This window comes from Passer domesticus, chromosome 3 (assembly GCF_036417665.1).
Source record: "Passer domesticus isolate bPasDom1 chromosome 3, bPasDom1.hap1, whole genome shotgun sequence".
Lineage (NCBI taxonomy): Eukaryota > Metazoa > Chordata > Aves > Passeriformes > Passeridae > Passer > Passer domesticus.
Window position 1 is genome coordinate 69,059,216 of NC_087476.1, and position 16,855 is coordinate 69,076,070.

At 35.8% G+C, this 16,855-nt stretch overlaps 1 protein-coding gene across 6 annotated transcripts in view; it reads right to left on the reverse strand.

Annotated features, from left to right (window-relative positions):
- The window catches only part of RYR2 (ryanodine receptor 2), a 380,824-nt gene that overhangs the window by 120,369 nt on the left and 243,600 nt on the right, over positions 1-16,855 (reverse strand). For all 6 annotated transcript variants that reach the window (XM_064413752.1, XM_064413749.1, XM_064413751.1 and 3 more), the window contains 12 exons: positions 13,350-13,558; positions 12,142-12,494; positions 11,799-11,913; positions 10,777-10,937; positions 10,007-10,166; positions 9,776-9,862; positions 8,843-9,069; positions 7,131-7,932; positions 6,418-6,618; positions 6,182-6,287; positions 3,665-3,808; positions 1,882-2,155 (listed from right to left, as the gene is read on the reverse strand). In XM_064413752.1, coding sequence (XP_064269822.1) covers positions 1,882-2,155; positions 3,665-3,808; positions 6,182-6,287; positions 6,418-6,618; positions 7,131-7,932; positions 8,843-9,069; positions 9,776-9,862; positions 10,007-10,166; positions 10,777-10,937; positions 11,799-11,913; positions 12,142-12,494; positions 13,350-13,558 — 2,839 coding nt within the window. The remainder of the gene's footprint in view (positions 1-1,881; positions 2,156-3,664; positions 3,809-6,181; positions 6,288-6,417; positions 6,619-7,130; positions 7,933-8,842; positions 9,070-9,775; positions 9,863-10,006; positions 10,167-10,776; positions 10,938-11,798; positions 11,914-12,141; positions 12,495-13,349; positions 13,559-16,855) is intronic.

Below are 16,855 nucleotides of genomic sequence, written 5' to 3' on the forward strand. Positions count from 1 at the left end.
AAGGATTAGAAGGTCACTAGAGAAAACACTGTTGGCAATTGCTCAAATTTCACTGTACGTTTTAAACAGTTTTGGGTTTTTTCCTCCTGACCTAAAACTCCTTCTCTCAGGCAGGAAAAATCCAGCCTTTTAAAAGATGAGATGTGAAGAAGACTATTTGACACTGAGTTTTTGCCTAAAACTGAATTTCTATCAGTAATGGTGCCTCCAAAATCTTTCTCATCTCCTTTCTGCACTAATGCTTCAGGCTTGAAAAAAGACCTCAATGGTATCAATCTTCCAAGACATTCTAAACTCCTGGTTATCTGCAGCAGCTTTCTTTTACAGAAAGCAGTACAGAATGTCAAAATGTCACTTCAAGGGCTGGCCAGCAGCATTGCCCTACTTTGCAAATTATATCCATTTTCAGTGTTCTGTTTAACTGTGAACTGTATTATAAAATGACATGCTTAGGGAAAAAAATCTTAACAGCATTTCTGAGGAAACTGAGTTTTAAAGCAGCAATAAGTAACACTTCAATTTCTCAGCTGAAAGAAAGGAATACCACTCACAGCAAAAAAAAAATTGCATTTCTGAAAAGGTGTTGGAGCTCAGTTTAGCCTCTAAAAGGTACAAATACCGCAGCTGGGTAAGTTACAAGTTAAACAAGACGTCATAGAGGTTACCAAGAAAGGTGACAGGGAGAGGCAGCGAGAACAGTGGCTTAAGTTACACCAGACTTTCACATATCAGCAAAAAAACCCAATAATATTCAATATATTCAGAAAATCTTGGTTCTTAATTCACAGCAGAAAATGTTGAGGGAAAAAATGTGTAAGAGCTGAACACAGAACATGACATGAAAACCAAATCTAGCAATCACTCACTCATTTTAGACTTCCTAAACTGGAGTGAAATCAAACATTTTCAATCTGTATAAAAAGGTAGATTTGGAAATGCCAGTACTTGACAGAGTCAGACTATGCCTTTTGCCAAAGCCTTACCATGAGTATGCCGAAGACTTCAGCAATCATAAAATACTGATGAGACCTGCTGGTAACCTGAGAAGTAGGCATTGTTTATAATGACAATACAAAATTATGTATAGACATTATTTGGGTATTTGAGGTTTTCAGTAAGCTAAAAAAAAAAAAGAAAAAGTGTTTTGCACAACAAAAGCTTTGCTTCTGTTTGCATTCCCGGCATTCTTCATATGATGCTGTCTTTCATTCTCATTGCTCTTGCTGACTGGAGATTTTCAACAGATCACAGCTGATGCTTACAATCAAAAGACATCTCTTTGAAAAACATGAGAGAAAAAAACTAACTAACCTCTTTCCTGCTAGAGACTATCATGTTTGCTTTATTGTTTCCTCCAACTGACCTCTTTATTAGCCTATACTTCACTGTTATTAATCATATCATTAGGAAGAATAACAGTGTGTGAACTACTTCCCAGCTCAAACACACTATCTACATTTAGTGCAATAAAAAGAATGGCATATTGCAGACATGGGTAGGCACAACTCCATTAGCTGAGCGCTGCACGAAATCCTATGTGTCAAGAGCCAATAGTCAGTGCACTCATAGAAATGGATAGTATTCTTGACAGGATTCTTCACAACTATACAATTTAAAATGTAGTAGTAAGACAGGTTCTGATGTCATAAAATATTACATACATATTTTCAACTTACAGAGGTCAACAGTTTCTCCCCGTATATGATACCTATAATGCTCCAAAGGCTTTATCTTACTACTGAGGATACTGTATAACTGAGAGCAGTGTCTGCATTTACACAGGTATTCAGATTCAAACTTCATGTACAACCTTGGCCACAACCACACAGCAAATAACAAAATAAAATCTGTAAATATAGAGAAGTTACACCAGTTATTTACCCTAATCCACGAATCATAAGTTTCTCCTCTTCCTTCCCCATTCTGACACTAAGCAAGGAGCGGATTTGGCCAAGGGATGCCAGAAGATTGATAGTGTCTTCCACAGACACACTATTGATGGTGTAGGTCTTGGGTAGGGCTCGAACCAGACCACCAATACCATCATACTGGCGATGCAGCAGCACAAACATGGCCCTCACTAACTCCGGGTCTTCTATCACTGACTCCTGGGCCCAACGCACCATCGTGTCTGAAATCAACTGCTGCAGAGTAGCTGTGAAGAAAATAAATAAATCACAGAATTACCATTAATTGCTCACTTAGCTTCTTCCTTTGCCAAAGACAAAGGCCTTTCAAAAGAAATAAAGACACTAATATTAAATAAATGTCAAATCATCATTTGTATATTCCCAGTTCAGTCTCCAATGAAACAAGAAATCCATATCAGGTAGTGCCACTGACAATCTTTATTAGTAGGGGTATATGTATGTTTGGGAAAGATATGCTGATATAGACAAGCTATGTAATTGCAGTTAAGGTAATTCCAGGTTAACTCAAACTAACAAACAAAAAGAAAAGTAATTACAGAAAGATACTGAAGAAACAGTTTACAGAAAATAGAATGTTTAACAAAGAAGAGAATTCATGCTAATACAGGGAAAGGGGTGAAAATAGTAGTATTTCATTACTACTGTCCAGGCACTGCACTGCAGGTCTTTCCACTGACACAGAGTATGGCATTTTTTAAGAATATAAACACTTTAAAATAAGGAAAAAGGTGAAATGTATCTGGGCTGATGATTCAGAAGGACTGAAATAATTAACAATAAGAAGGGACACAATCCTAAGTTTTTTTGGGTGGGTTGGTTTGTTCTGTTTTGGTTTTTTTTTTTTTTAAGGAAGAATCCTGGGAGCAAGCAATCCAATTATCCAATTTTTTCCTGTTTTGATAACTGCAATACTGTATTTCACCTACCTGTGGGTCTGTTTGTTTAATGTAATAGTCTTTCTACTAATATGAGAAAGAGAGAATCAGATTTTATAGAGCTTTTATGCTCACTACAAGGAAAAAAAGGAAGAGATAAGATTCATCACCAGATTCTGCACTGACCTAGCCTCTAATTATCACATAAAAAATAAGGACACTTGAAAGTGCCACGTACGACAAAAAAAGGGGAAAAATAGAAAAATAAAGGCAACACCGACAAATAAAAAGATAAATAAAATTTAAATAGTCAGTTGGCACCAACTGCAGAATGAGGATGCTACTGGCAGTGATCCTTATCAAGATGAAAAAGCAGTAAATATCAGAAAAAATGACAGAGCAGCAGTTACAGTCAGCAAATCTTGAATTTTAGGTTGGGTGGGGAGGCTTCTGCTAATTGCAGTCTAATTGCAGATTATTTCATATGGTAATCTTCATGCAAATCCTGATTTGAAGCTGCTGCAGCTGAGGAAGTTCTCATAAAACAGGACCTTGCTACGATTATTAAGTCTGCACTAATTCTATTAAAAGCAAGATGTATTCAGAAAAAATTATGAGCCAACAAAAGATATAGGGCAAGAGTGCCACTAAAAGAAATTTTCCTCTACATCCCACTAGGAAACAAATCTGCCTAATAAATTCATCTGTGCCTGTTTTGAGTTAAGCTACAAACTTTAGGGTGCACAGATTTCCCTAAAAATACAACTTGCTTTGGCTGAAAATGTGTGAAGAACTTCCTGGTCTGTTTGGTCACCCTTTTGTAATTAAGTTGCAATAAACTGATTTAATTTTGCTTACAGGATGTCTTATCATCCTCATCAACTGTCTTCTCATCTTGTTTCTTCTTCATATTTGTAACTTTTTCCATAAGGTATAGGAGGCGACCCCTAATGGTTGAATCACTGTTGCCATCCAAGGTTCCATCTTCATCTAGTTCAATTCCTGAAATTAAAATGCACCAAGCAGTGAAAGAATAAAATTAAGCAAGCTACAGATATCTTGCATATACAAACATAATTAAACTGAACTACTGTTCTGCTCTGAGAGTTTTCTATGGGACATGCTTAACCAGCATTTGGAATAAGTATCGAATAGGCCTATATGCCAAGCAGGAAAGTACAACTCGCAATTAGCAATTTAGCATATAAATTGTGTGATGTTACACATAAAACCTACAATAAATATATGTCCCCCAGTATGCACTTTTACACACTGATGTCTGTGTTTTGGACATATGTAGCCCAAAAGTGTAGATTAAGTCCCCAGAGATATAGTGTGGTGGAAATGATAGTAGTAAAGATTTTTACCTAAAACATATAAAAGAAGTGAAAGCATGAGTGTTACAACAAATGTACTTTCCAGTGATCAGTCAGAAGAAAGTAGCCACCCTCACAATACAGTGCTTTTTCATGACATTACTATAACAAGCCATAAAAAGGTAAAAGCAATTAATGTGAAGAGTCACTGAATCATAGAACAGCTCTGTTTGGAATGAGCCTTTAGAGTCCAGCCTCCCAGCTCAAAACAAGTCCAACTAGGGCAAGTTGACCAGACCTACATCCACTGAGGTTTTGAGTATTTCCTATGGTGAAGAGACTCTACAACCTCTCTGAGCAACCTATGCTTGAGTTCCATCACCCTACAGTAACAAACAACTATAATTCCTTGATTTTCAATTCATGTCACTAGACATCTCTGAGAAAAGTGAGTCTTTACCTTCTAAACTCCCCCTGCCCAACAGGTATTTATATACATTGATACCATCCCCCTTTGAGCTTTCTCTTCAAGTTAAACAACCCCAGTCCTTTCATTCTCTCCTTGTACAAAAGATGGTCCAATAATTTAACTATCTTTGATGGCTCCTCTCTGACCTCACTCCAGTACAGCCACGTCACTCGTGTACTGAAGACCCCAGCAAAGCTACTTTCTAATTTGCTCCTTAGCCTGTCCTTGCTGCAGGACTTATTCCTTCCCAGGTGCAGGGCTTTATACTTCCAATGCTGATCTCCATGGGATTCCTATAAGCTATTTCGCTTATTTTTAAACTTACTGACTCATGCAGAGGAATTCAAAATTGCAGAGGAATTCCTCATTGCAGAGAATTCCAAATCTTGACCTGCACCTATTACTCACAGTAAGTCCAAGTAAAAATGTCATTCAACCATTTTCTGGATCTTTTTGTTTCCAAAACAAGACCTGAAGTTAAGGGTTTTATGGAGAGTTCTTTAGCAGTCTTGAATTTTATAGGATGTTTCTTCATGACATAACATCATTCTTCTCAATTTATTGCATCTCATTCTAGTTGTCTGATTTTTTTAATTAGATACAATTCCATTTCTATTAAAAGTCATTTTGTTATATATTGTTGTAACAGGGCAATTGATGCTACATTAAGCAATGGTCATCTAAATTCGTATTATACACTAAATCATATTACAAAATTATTTGAATGGTAGTCTCCTCTACCAAACTAATTAACAGTTAAGACACTGAAATGTCTTATCAGTTGGAATACAGAGATGGTCTGAAATCACGTAAATGAAATGTCTGTTTTCTCACAGTTATGCTAGTCCCTGAGCTATAGTTGTGATTTTTTTATTTGCAAACTTTCAATATATTTTCTCTCAACCATTCCATAAAATGTGAATCCCCAAGTGGTGGCTGACTAAGCAGGCAAACATTGGACTTAGGACAGGTAACTGTTTTACTTATTTTGCAATATACAGAGCAATTAGTTCTTCTTTATTAATTAATGCACCCTCTGACCCACAAAATTAATTTTCTACTTGTAGATAATGCAAATTCCTATTTTCTTCTACAAGAAAAAGGTAACAAAAATTATGTTAAGTAGTTTTAACAGAGCAGAATGATGAAAAACAAGGAAAGAAAAAACAAAGAATCAAAAGATAAAGTTTGTTTTCTTTTTCAAATGTTTATGTATATTATTTATTTCATCTGCATTTCCTGTTACCAAACACAAAAAAAATATTGAAAAGCTGGAAAGCATTGAACAATAACCCACTGATGTCTGGACTGCTTGCCCCATAAGGAGAGAATAAAGAAACTGAGTTTGTCAGCTGGTAAAATAGATGCTTATGAAACAAAACATACAACATTCCCTTCTAGTTTAACCAGGTAAGAATATTTCCTTGGTCTTGACTAAAGGCTAATTATTTTTATTTGATAATATTTAAAATATGTACAGTGTAATTTACAGACTATTCAGTTGATGTTTCTTATATAAAATTACTTATCAAAATTGCTTCTAAAGGTAATATAATTTAAAAAGTAAAAATATTCAGTAACAAGACTTACCACAGTGTGTCATTAGGTCTTCATGGAAATCCAAGAGTTGATCCCGAATTTCTTCAGGGCATGGACAATCATTTTTATCATCTTTAAAGTTCAGCAGCATGTTAATCTAGAGAATACAACGAAAAGACAAATCACACTGATCTCCAAAAGGAAAAACTTTAAAATCAAACAGAACTCTGCAACATAAACAGGCAATAAAGCGCAACAAGTAAGAAACTGTCCATTGTAAGCTGTACCTGCTCTTGAGGAGGGGATCGAAATTCTTTTGTTTTCCTAGCTGTCAGGGCAGCAGACATGTTCAAGGCCTGCATCACTTCATTGTACCGGAAGCGCTGATTCTCTTGAAGCTTGGCCACAAAATCATCAGAAAATGCTACAATGGCTTCTATTCGGTGTCGCACTTGGCAATCGCACAGGTACTGGAGTAGGTGACACATCTGAGAAAACAACATTGTGAGAGGCAGGAGTTGGAAAGCTAGGAAATATCTTCTGGATAATATGCAAGTAAGGATGGATTTCCTACTGCAAGTTACTATTAAATAAAGTGACTAGATCATTTAATGCTGTTGTTTACTACACATAAAGAAATCTTACAGCAAGAATATCTGGCATCTGCAAGGGATTAATGGGCCTGAGACATAACTAAAGCTACAGCAGAATGGATTTACCCCTTTCTGCTAGGGAATTTCTTTTCTCTTTGGATCCATAACAAGGAGGAGTCCACTATTAATGGCACTGAGCAAGTAATTCTTTTTAATGAAAACATAGTTTCTTGATCTATGGTGAGCAGGTTTATATCATCAGAAAGATACTAAGTCTTCTCATTTTCTGAAAGGAAATTACATCTCTATTTAACTGAAAAAATTAATTTCAAAATGCTTTATTCCTTGAAAGATAAACTACCACATGAAGAAAACAGAAGCAACCACTATCAAGACAATATTTTTACCTGCAATTTAACAGGTTCTGGAAGTTTCATCTGAAGGAGTCCTTCCTTTGGCATTTGCTCTCCTCTGGTTTCTTCTTCTCCTTCTTCTGACTTGAGCTCATCTGAACTGAACTCCTTCTCTGAGAAATCAACTTCATCATCCTGGCTCACTGCTTCTTTGAAAACTCGGGGCTCAATCAACTGCAAGATGTGTTTCAGATCCTCATTGTGGAAGATTCCCATAATTAGGAGGGTATAAAAGAGCTTGATGAGAGGAACAAACAGAAATTCCGTAGAACCCCCAACTGGATCTCTGACATGGAGGCTTCCCTCCTGGACCGCTTCAGTCAGCATCTCTATGGTTTTGGCCTTCAAAATTTCCAGAGGGAATTCAGGACTGAACTGAAAGCATTCACTGCTAATGCTTACAAAACTCGGAGAGGAAAACTGCATTCTTGGCCGTAATGAAGTGCTAAGTCCTATACCAGGAAGGCCGTGTTTTTTGTTTTCATCAGGAAACAAAGTAATACTCTTGGTCTCATCTGTCATTGGAACTATAAATTCATTATTCATCATCAACCTGGCAGTTGCATAGGTATTGAGATGGATGTCAATGAGTAAATCATAATATCCTGCACGTAACAATCCTGGCATGTATTTATTCTCAATAGCATAGAGGAGCTGAGATTCATCCACATGGCTGCACAGAGCATGGGCCACTCGGTTGTTGCCTAAAGCACAAACAGCTGAATACAATCGGAGGGTGTGGTAGTGAAATTTCAGCAGTTCCTCTTGTTCTGTCAGCTCTAAAATATCAATGGTTCTGCAGAGAAGGAAAACAGCATAGTAAATCACATATTCAAAAATGTCTTTTTAAGGGATTCAAATTTCGCCCTAAGGATAACATTTGCACAATATCAGTTCCAGAGATGAGTTTTTTCCACATTTCAGCTTCCATGTGAGAAACACTGTCAGTGTAATAATCAAGACTAACAACAAGGTTTAATCTCAAATTTATTCAAGTCACTCCTAAAATCATTACTTAAACTACTTTCAGTGGGGAAAAAAAGACCAAATTATTTACTTAACACAGAATATTTTTCCATACTAAAACAAGAATTCACATAACTGAAAATTAGGGTTTTAAAACCAGTTGGGGTTAAGATATTTATATCATTTACTGACTTTAAATCTGGGGCTACTAAGGGGCAACAGACTAACCAGAACATTTGAAGAGGGTTCAGTGTTGGGGCTCTTGGTGACTTTGTTTTCAGTTTAGGCACTGGCAAAATGGTCAGATATTTGGGTATCAAGGAAATCACAGAGTTAAATTCCTCAATTGTTTTGATTAAATTTAGGAAAATTAAGGGAATTACATTGGTCACAAATCTTGAAAAATCTCAACATAACCAGATTTTTGCTTATTTTACAGATTATCTTAAATAACTTATAAGCAGATTTTCTTTCATTTTCTTTGCAAATCTACATATACTATTGACATTTTTGGAGAGAAACTGGGAGAGGCTAGAAACAAAGTAAAAGAAGGGAGATTTTAAAACACTGGAAAATTGTATAATTTTTAATACTAGTTAAAACACACTGTCTGTATTTATTTGTGTTATAAACACAGTAAATACAAAAGAAGACCTTGGGCCTTTCTTATATAGATGGATATACATGACTAGGTCCATAATCTCAACATAATTCTGGTACAATACAAAACAAACATCAACCTGTTTTCCTCAGGAATATGAAGGGCCATGAACTGCAAAGGATTCATGCACTGTATCATCCAGCCTTGACGTTCACTGATCCGAGACACATCCACCTTCAAGAAATGGTTTGGCACTCTGCTCCAAAGCACATGAGTCAAAAATTGGACATGGAGACGTGGGGGACATTGAGAGACTGGGTTTTTGTGTTCACTTTTGAATAATCCAGCAGATAATGGCATTACATTCTGGAAAATTCCAATGAAAGAGACAATCAGTTTCCTCATCTTTACCAAACACTGTATTTCTTTTCCAGAAATATACTCAACATATAGTAAAGTAGAGTAAAACAGGAAATCATCATTTTCACTAGTTTTTAAAACAAGCCAGGAACTGTTGGAAGATTAGCAGTAAGACAGCATTTTCCATATTTTTTTTAAGAACAGCCAAATTTGAAATATAAACTTGACTGCCACAGATGGTTACTTCCATGGACTTCACATTTCTTTTACCTCTACTGATTTCTTAGACATCCAAGTATCCAAAGCAAGGTTGAAAAATTCAGCTCAGTTTTCTTGTGTTCTATCTGAATGTACTTTAAAAATTATTTTGAAACTCTAACCAAATTCTTCAGATACACAAGTCATCCATTCTCTGTTTGTAAAACTACAAGATTTGCTTTACCAACCCAAGTGATTTTATTTCACCATAAAATACAAGACTCAGAAAATTGTGATCAGTTTCAACCTTTTTTATTCAATGTACTGTGTTTTAAGTTCATCAAGTATTTAAAACCGAGTTAAGAATAAAAATAGCAATAGTGCAAACACCTGGAATCATAGAAATGTCCCAAATACCAAGAACACATCACAGGAAATAAACAGCAAAAATAAAATGAACTTTTTTTATATTATTTGCTAGTCGTTAACCTGCACAAAAGCCAACATTATTTACCTTTATTCTTCCCAATTCAAACTGGAAAACATTGGGGCTTGTAGCTTGAGCAAATACAGCAGGAAACAACTTCGTACTTGGTTCAACCTAGATCAAACAAAGGGAAAACTTGTTGCTGTAACAGTGATGATTTCTTTTTTCTCTACAATCTTGTACTAAAGCCTTTAATGCTGCAGGCTAAGGATTCAGTTTTCCCCCTTCCCACTGCAACACACCATCCAAAAATCTCACCTGATAGTATGTGCCTAGCTCCTTGCCATTAGCTGTGAAGGTCAGCAGGCCACTGGCAGCATCAACCAAGCAACCAATCTCCAGACCATTGTTATTACGTCCTTGTCCAGGGCTCAGGCTCTCTCCTGCGCACACCATATAGCAGTTGCTGCGTTTTATACTGAATGTCAAAAGATAAATTTATTTATGAATGGTCTGCAAAATTTCTGCAACATACTAAGAGCAACCTTGCATGGCTGCAAACATACAAGCCCTTGTGGCCAAAAACAATGGATCACATCCCAACCACTGCCAAAATTCAATGAAACATGGACGTCATAACTGAAAAGAAAATAAAAACTGAAGATGACAATGTATGAAAAAGTTCAAGTTGTTTGTAAAATACCCAAGATGAAACCGACTTTGCAAGTCAAAATTTTAAATCATTTAATGTTAAACATAAGAAAAGCTTCTAGTACACATAATATTTTGAAGTGCTGAGACAAGCGCATGTACTGATTTTAGCATCAAGTTAATATTTACAGGATCATAATTTCAAACTATATAGAAAGCTGCACTATATTACTTTTCAGTACCTATTGATTTGACTAGACCATTAGTCCACTGCAAGCAAGAGCAGATAACAATTAAATTAACACTTCTTCCTACTACTGCTGTTTCAATTATTTTTTCTACATCAATCCAATTACATTAAATGGAGTGGATTTACACCTTATAAATTGCAAGTGGCTTATACAATATAGATTTTTTTTAAGCAAATTGTAACCAACCTCTCATGAACCTTCCCTTTTTCGTCTCCCAGTGTAACTGTGACAGTACGCACTCTGTCCAAGTCAAAGCTTGTGTCATACTGGTGAAAGTCGGATGTAATCCAGCCCACCCAGACATTAGCAGGTTCTTGACCAGGAAATATTCTCACAGAATAATAGTACTGTTAATAAAAAAATAATATTATCAAATGTTAGTGTTTGTTCCCCAATGTATCAGTTTGATTCAGAATTTGCTGCTCTAAATCTGAAAATACATCACCTATTTAAAAGTAGCACAGGCTTGTTCAAGTGTAATTCGCAAAGCAACAAAGACTATAAACACAAACAAAAACATGGCAAACAAAATATGTATTTTAAAACAAAAAAATGAACAAGATTAAATATGTAGTTTATACACTTGTACTGAAGGCTTCTGCAACATAGCATTGTAAGCTGTATTGCTAAAGCAACTATAATTTTTATACTGCAGGTGATTCAGTTTGTAGTATCTAATAACTTTTAGAAAGAGAAGAACACATCCTGAAGAGGAGTGTTTGTTTTCCTTTGAGGAATGAGTGCTTAGAAAGCGGATCTTGTCAGAGAATGATCTACAAAACCCGCAAAAATCTTCCATTGGGAATTAAATTAATGTTCTGAAGAATTAGTAGTGATGTTTTCAAATGGTCCTGAACACTGACCTACTAGTTTAATGTACCTTTTCCAATTTATTCCATTATTCTAAAACTGTTTAATCTTCCTCTTTTATATCTAGTGCTATCAACAGTAGTTTCAAATACGGATTAAACCAGTTTATAGCTTTTCATTTGGAAACTGTTTTAGTCTGAGAATCAAATCAAAATAAAAGGAACAAAACAGTCTCAACTTAAGTTGAAATTCAGAACTATTACAGACATTTAAACTGAAAATTAGACTGTCGATGAAACTCTTACAACAAGCAAAAGAAAAGTATTTAAAAAACCCCAAACAAAACAAAACAAAAAAAAAACCCAAAGAGCTAAAACATCAATCCTGTATTACAATACCGTGGAAGTTTGCATCAAATAATCATAGTCATCCCTATCATCTGCTAGCACATCCTCAGTAAGCCGTGCAGAGTGACTCATGCTATAATCTGGCTTTGTCCTCCTGAGCATAAATCTGCAATAAAAAAATTAAAATTAAAATATCTTCTAAAAGCCCAATCACAAAGGCAAATTATTCAGAAAATAGAAAGAGACAAGCTTATTTTTAAAAGTACTTAAATTCATTCTGACCTTAAACTGTATACTCAAAAGTTACTTGACTAGTTTTGTCAGACGAGTGGCATTTTGCTCTACTTTGAGCAGCAGAAGGGGGAGGGGTGGGAAAATGTAGCAAGCTACTAACCTTTGCTTAAGACGTGAGGGCTTTTCTTGAACATAATCTTTATGGTTATTCAGCTCTGGTTTTGTGGCATCTTTTTCCCTTTCTGTCCGGTCAGGAACTAAATGACCATGAGCAGTTTTCATAAGAACCTCAAAATCAGAATCAGCATCATAATCCTCCAAGTCATTTTTTGGGCCAAAAAGACCAGAGCTTGGTAACCCTCCTGCAGCTGATCTAGAGAACACTTCAGCACATTCAATGGGCATGCTCAATCGAAAAAACATGACATCTGTTTTACTGTTCTGCGAACCAAAGGACTTCTGCGTGACCTTCAGACAGGGGCAGCTGTCTATGGTGCCATCAATTCTCATCACCTATGAAACATAAAGATGTAGTTTTTTTTAAGCTGATGCTTTTTCTGCCATGTAAACATTCAATTACTATTTCCACAATAACCATCCATGACTTGCAAAACTTGCAACAGCATGGTGTCTACAGTCTAATGCATTGCAATCGTGTGCTGCCATTTTGAAGGGAAATAAATACTATGAGAAGTGGATGATTTTTGTTGCTCCATTATTAAAATAAAAAAGTCACAAAGAAGTTATGCCTCCCACTCTTTGCAACATAAATCCAACTCTGCCCAGAACAACACAGACCAAGGAATAAAAATCATGCATGTACCTATGAAAGAACATACTGTTTCTTAAATACCACACACCAGCCGAAAAAGAGTTCTTATTATATCATTTCAGAAGAATTTCATGGCAAACCTACAAGGCATGAATTTGGTTCCATCAAGATGCACAACTAATTGGGACATAAGTGTTGACACAGTTGGCTAATAAATATTTATTACAATCAAAACCAATTAGCTATGGAAAAATTAAAAAGTGTGTGCACTAGAACACATGTTATCTGTTATTTTAAAATGCCCAGTTTCTGGAAGTTGCTTACATAGCTGTCACTGCACAAGGAGCTCTTAATGAGGATGTCTTGTATAATTTGTCTCTCAGATTGTCACGCTAAAACACGTCACAGGTTTTGTAGAATGACAAAATCAAACAATTACATTCTTTGCAACCCTACTGAATGTAAGAAATTTGTAACAGGTGTAAGGTTCATTCAAAATTGGGTCAACATATCACATTAAAATCTTGTGTGGAAGTACAAAAGTAGAGACGTAAACATATTCAAGTGTCTAAAAACATTTCACTAGGATCACAAACCTCAATATGTTCATGGTTTTGTGGCACTGGTAGAAACTGAGGAAGCCTTTTACTCAGCCATATGGTGATGTCTCTGTTTGTATTAACAGCAAAGGGTTCATACCCTTCCTGTAAGCCACATATAGTGAAATATTTTAGCGTGCTGACATCTTTTCCAAAATTCATTCTTCCCACTTGAGATGGCCCCAGGCTGCACACAGGTAGAAATCCTTAAAACAAGATGAAAGAACACGTGGGTTGTACAGAATGAACATCAGTGAACTGCTTTCTTCCTTAACTGAACTAAAATTTGTGGGGAAAAGTAAAAACAAACCCTACGAACAAACATTATAAAGGTAAGCAATCATCAACGACACATCTCATCTTGCATGTCACCAAGTAATGTATCTTAAACATAATTCTGAAAATAAAAGCCCTCTAATGGCCATGGATATTTTTAGGCAACACTTAACCTACTTCACAGAGTCTGATAGCCAGCTCTTGGTTAATCTCTCTGCTGAGCTGGTAGAGTCTTGCCAATTTTACTTTACGTCTCACTACTGTTGGTATTTTTCCTAAAATGTCCTTATTCATTGTATTTTGAAGGAATCTTACTTTAAAAGCAATAAAATGCTTGTCCATGCAGCTACAATAGTAGAAAAAACCCTACAAATATGCACAAGTGCATGTCATATATATATACATATATATATATATATATATATAACTTTTTTAAATAAAATTAACTAATTAATTCTAAAAATTCAGAAAACTCTGGCTCTGGAAAATGGGAACTGACAATATGACACCATCGTTTCATGAAACTTAAGGCGCTTTAGTTTGGGATCATGTTTTCTGTCTTACCTTTTGAATCAGTTTTACATTTGTATACATCTTACTGTTTAAATAGCACAGGGAACGCATTTGTGACTTCTTTTTACAAACAGGGTTTTTTTCCTGATTCCCCAGAATGGGCAAGGGCACTTCCCCCCACAGCCCCAGCTGTGCTGCAGGCACATTTTCCTTTTTTTTTTTCTTGACTTCAGCTTCACAGTCTAAAATCCTATGAAAATCTTTTATTTCATCAATTTCTTTTCATCCTGCCTTTCAATTTCCACAGCTACAAACTACTACGCAGATTAATTTGACCTAGTTATTAACAAAATGTTTTCTTTTTTATCTACAAGAAACATGAAGTTCTGTTCAGTGATTCTGATTCACATGAACATAACAGGTATTGAAAAATGTAAGGACAAAATACCAAGTGTTCCTCACTTTTCTTTAGATTTCCCAGATAAAAAAATGTCTCTTCATGATGTTTGTTCTTCAGAGACAAAGCAAACTCCAGAGCACCATCTACAGGAATTACTGTCCACCAGATAAATGATCAGCCTTCAGTACCACTTCTGGAAGATTCTACTACACATACACAAGACTGGTTGTCATATGTATTTACATTAGACACGATAAATTTAATGACATAACACTATTAGCCATAATTTGAAGTCCAGATTTTTATCTTCACAACTTGGCTCTTAGATGACAAGGCATCAACTCCTCAGATAACATAGCTATAATAGACAACATAATAAATGTCAATTCTGCTAGTGCAAATGTAGACATGGACAATAATGCAAGTATTTTCCAGCATTAAACAGAAAATAATTGTGTTACACAACACATAAATAGGAAAATCACATTTACATATAGAGATATGTGCCATGATAAAGCCTAGCAGCTCTAGTAGGGACAATTTACTAGGCTCCCTCTTGAGTTAAAGGAATCCACAAGCTGTTGCATAAGTTGCTAAGCAAAGCCAAAATCAAAATGGTTTCCAATCACCTTACAATTCTCATTTCATCACCAAAAAAAATGGTAATTCTTCTACCTACCTGTGGTTTCAAAAAAAACCCACCCCAAACCTCCCAGACAGATTAGATGTGAAGCAAGTATCTTAAACACACACACAAAAATAAAATGTAATAAAATGTAAATTAGCATTTCCAAGATTCCCCGAAAAAAACCCCAAAGAAACACAGGAAAAACTCCTACACAGGTAAAGCTGTCATTGATGGTTTTACTCAGTGTAGCGTGTCCCGTGAAATTTGCCATGGGAGGCAATGTGAAATCAAGGTGACAAACCCTCTCACCAATACAGTTCTCACTTATAACAGAAGGCACTGATCAAGTAGCTGATTCAGGCACGTAATTGTAACTGTGGCTCTGTGTAAATGGAATAGAAACACCAGTCCCCGTCCTGACCATGAAAACCCTACTTCCATCTCTGGTGAAATTCTGTATCGATTTGCCAATTATTAAGTTGTTATTTAGGTTGTTTTAGGGCTCTTCCATACATGGCAAAGACAGAGCATGTCATAGAGGGTGCGCTCTTAAGAAACTACATATCTTTCTACAGAATAAAAATTTCAATAGCCATCTTTGAATGGATATCCAGCCATTTTAAATATTATTATTCATAGATCCCCTATAACCCTTGCAAGCTGAAGGCTACATAAAAAGATTATTTACCCCTAATCTGGCTCCTTATCTCGAGATACATAACTGGGCTATGGAGCAAATTTTATTTCACGGTATTAAATAGCAAAACAAGTAAAAAGACTTGAACACTGCCACAAGAAAAGTAAGCCTCTAGCACTGTCTGTCACAGAGAGCAAAATCACAGGACAGCAACACTTTCCATAATGTTCCCTACTTTCAAGAATACAACACGAACCTGATTCAATCTGTAAAACGCTACAAACAGCTCCTGCTCACAGAAATCACGACTTGACAAAATAAAATTTGGGTTGTACAAGTGTACCTGTTCATATATACAGTCAAATTTATCTGTCACAAATGCATAAGACACCATTACATTTATCAATTTTACTACTGAGATGACATCTCTTAAATAAATTCATCTGCCATAATCCCAGAGAGCTCTCCTTGTTGATAGTACAAACTAACATGCAGCACAAGCTGTATTAGTATTACTTAGCTGGCAGAGCACCACATCCTCTTTTCACTGCTCCTAAGTAAATTAAATCTATATGACTGTAGATTTACTGTATGGCTGCACCAGAAATTTTAAGTGTTGTCAAAAGAGAAAGGTCCCTTTTTGCAGCAATACAACATGCACAAGATTCACTAATTAAAGTGACCTGCAGAAAGGTCTCAGTGCTGTTAAGCAAGAGCCAGTAACAAAATCAAACTAAAGCCAGACTTCCAAAAAGAAAGAAAATTAAATAAATTTATTTTGGGTATTTCATATGTGTGTTTACACATACACACTCATAATCAGTTGTCGTCACTTTCCCTCTCCTTATGCCTCCAATGTTTGTGTATTAAGCACTCGCAATAATTTCAAATATAGCTTTGGTGTTATTAAATATAAGATAAATCAGCACATTCCCTTGAAAACAGACTAGGACATCTTATTTAAAGGCAAAGTTCTTTCCTACAAAAACAATAGTAAAGGAAATTAATGTGAATTACGAGGATATTGTGGAAAATCTGAGAAGTTTGAC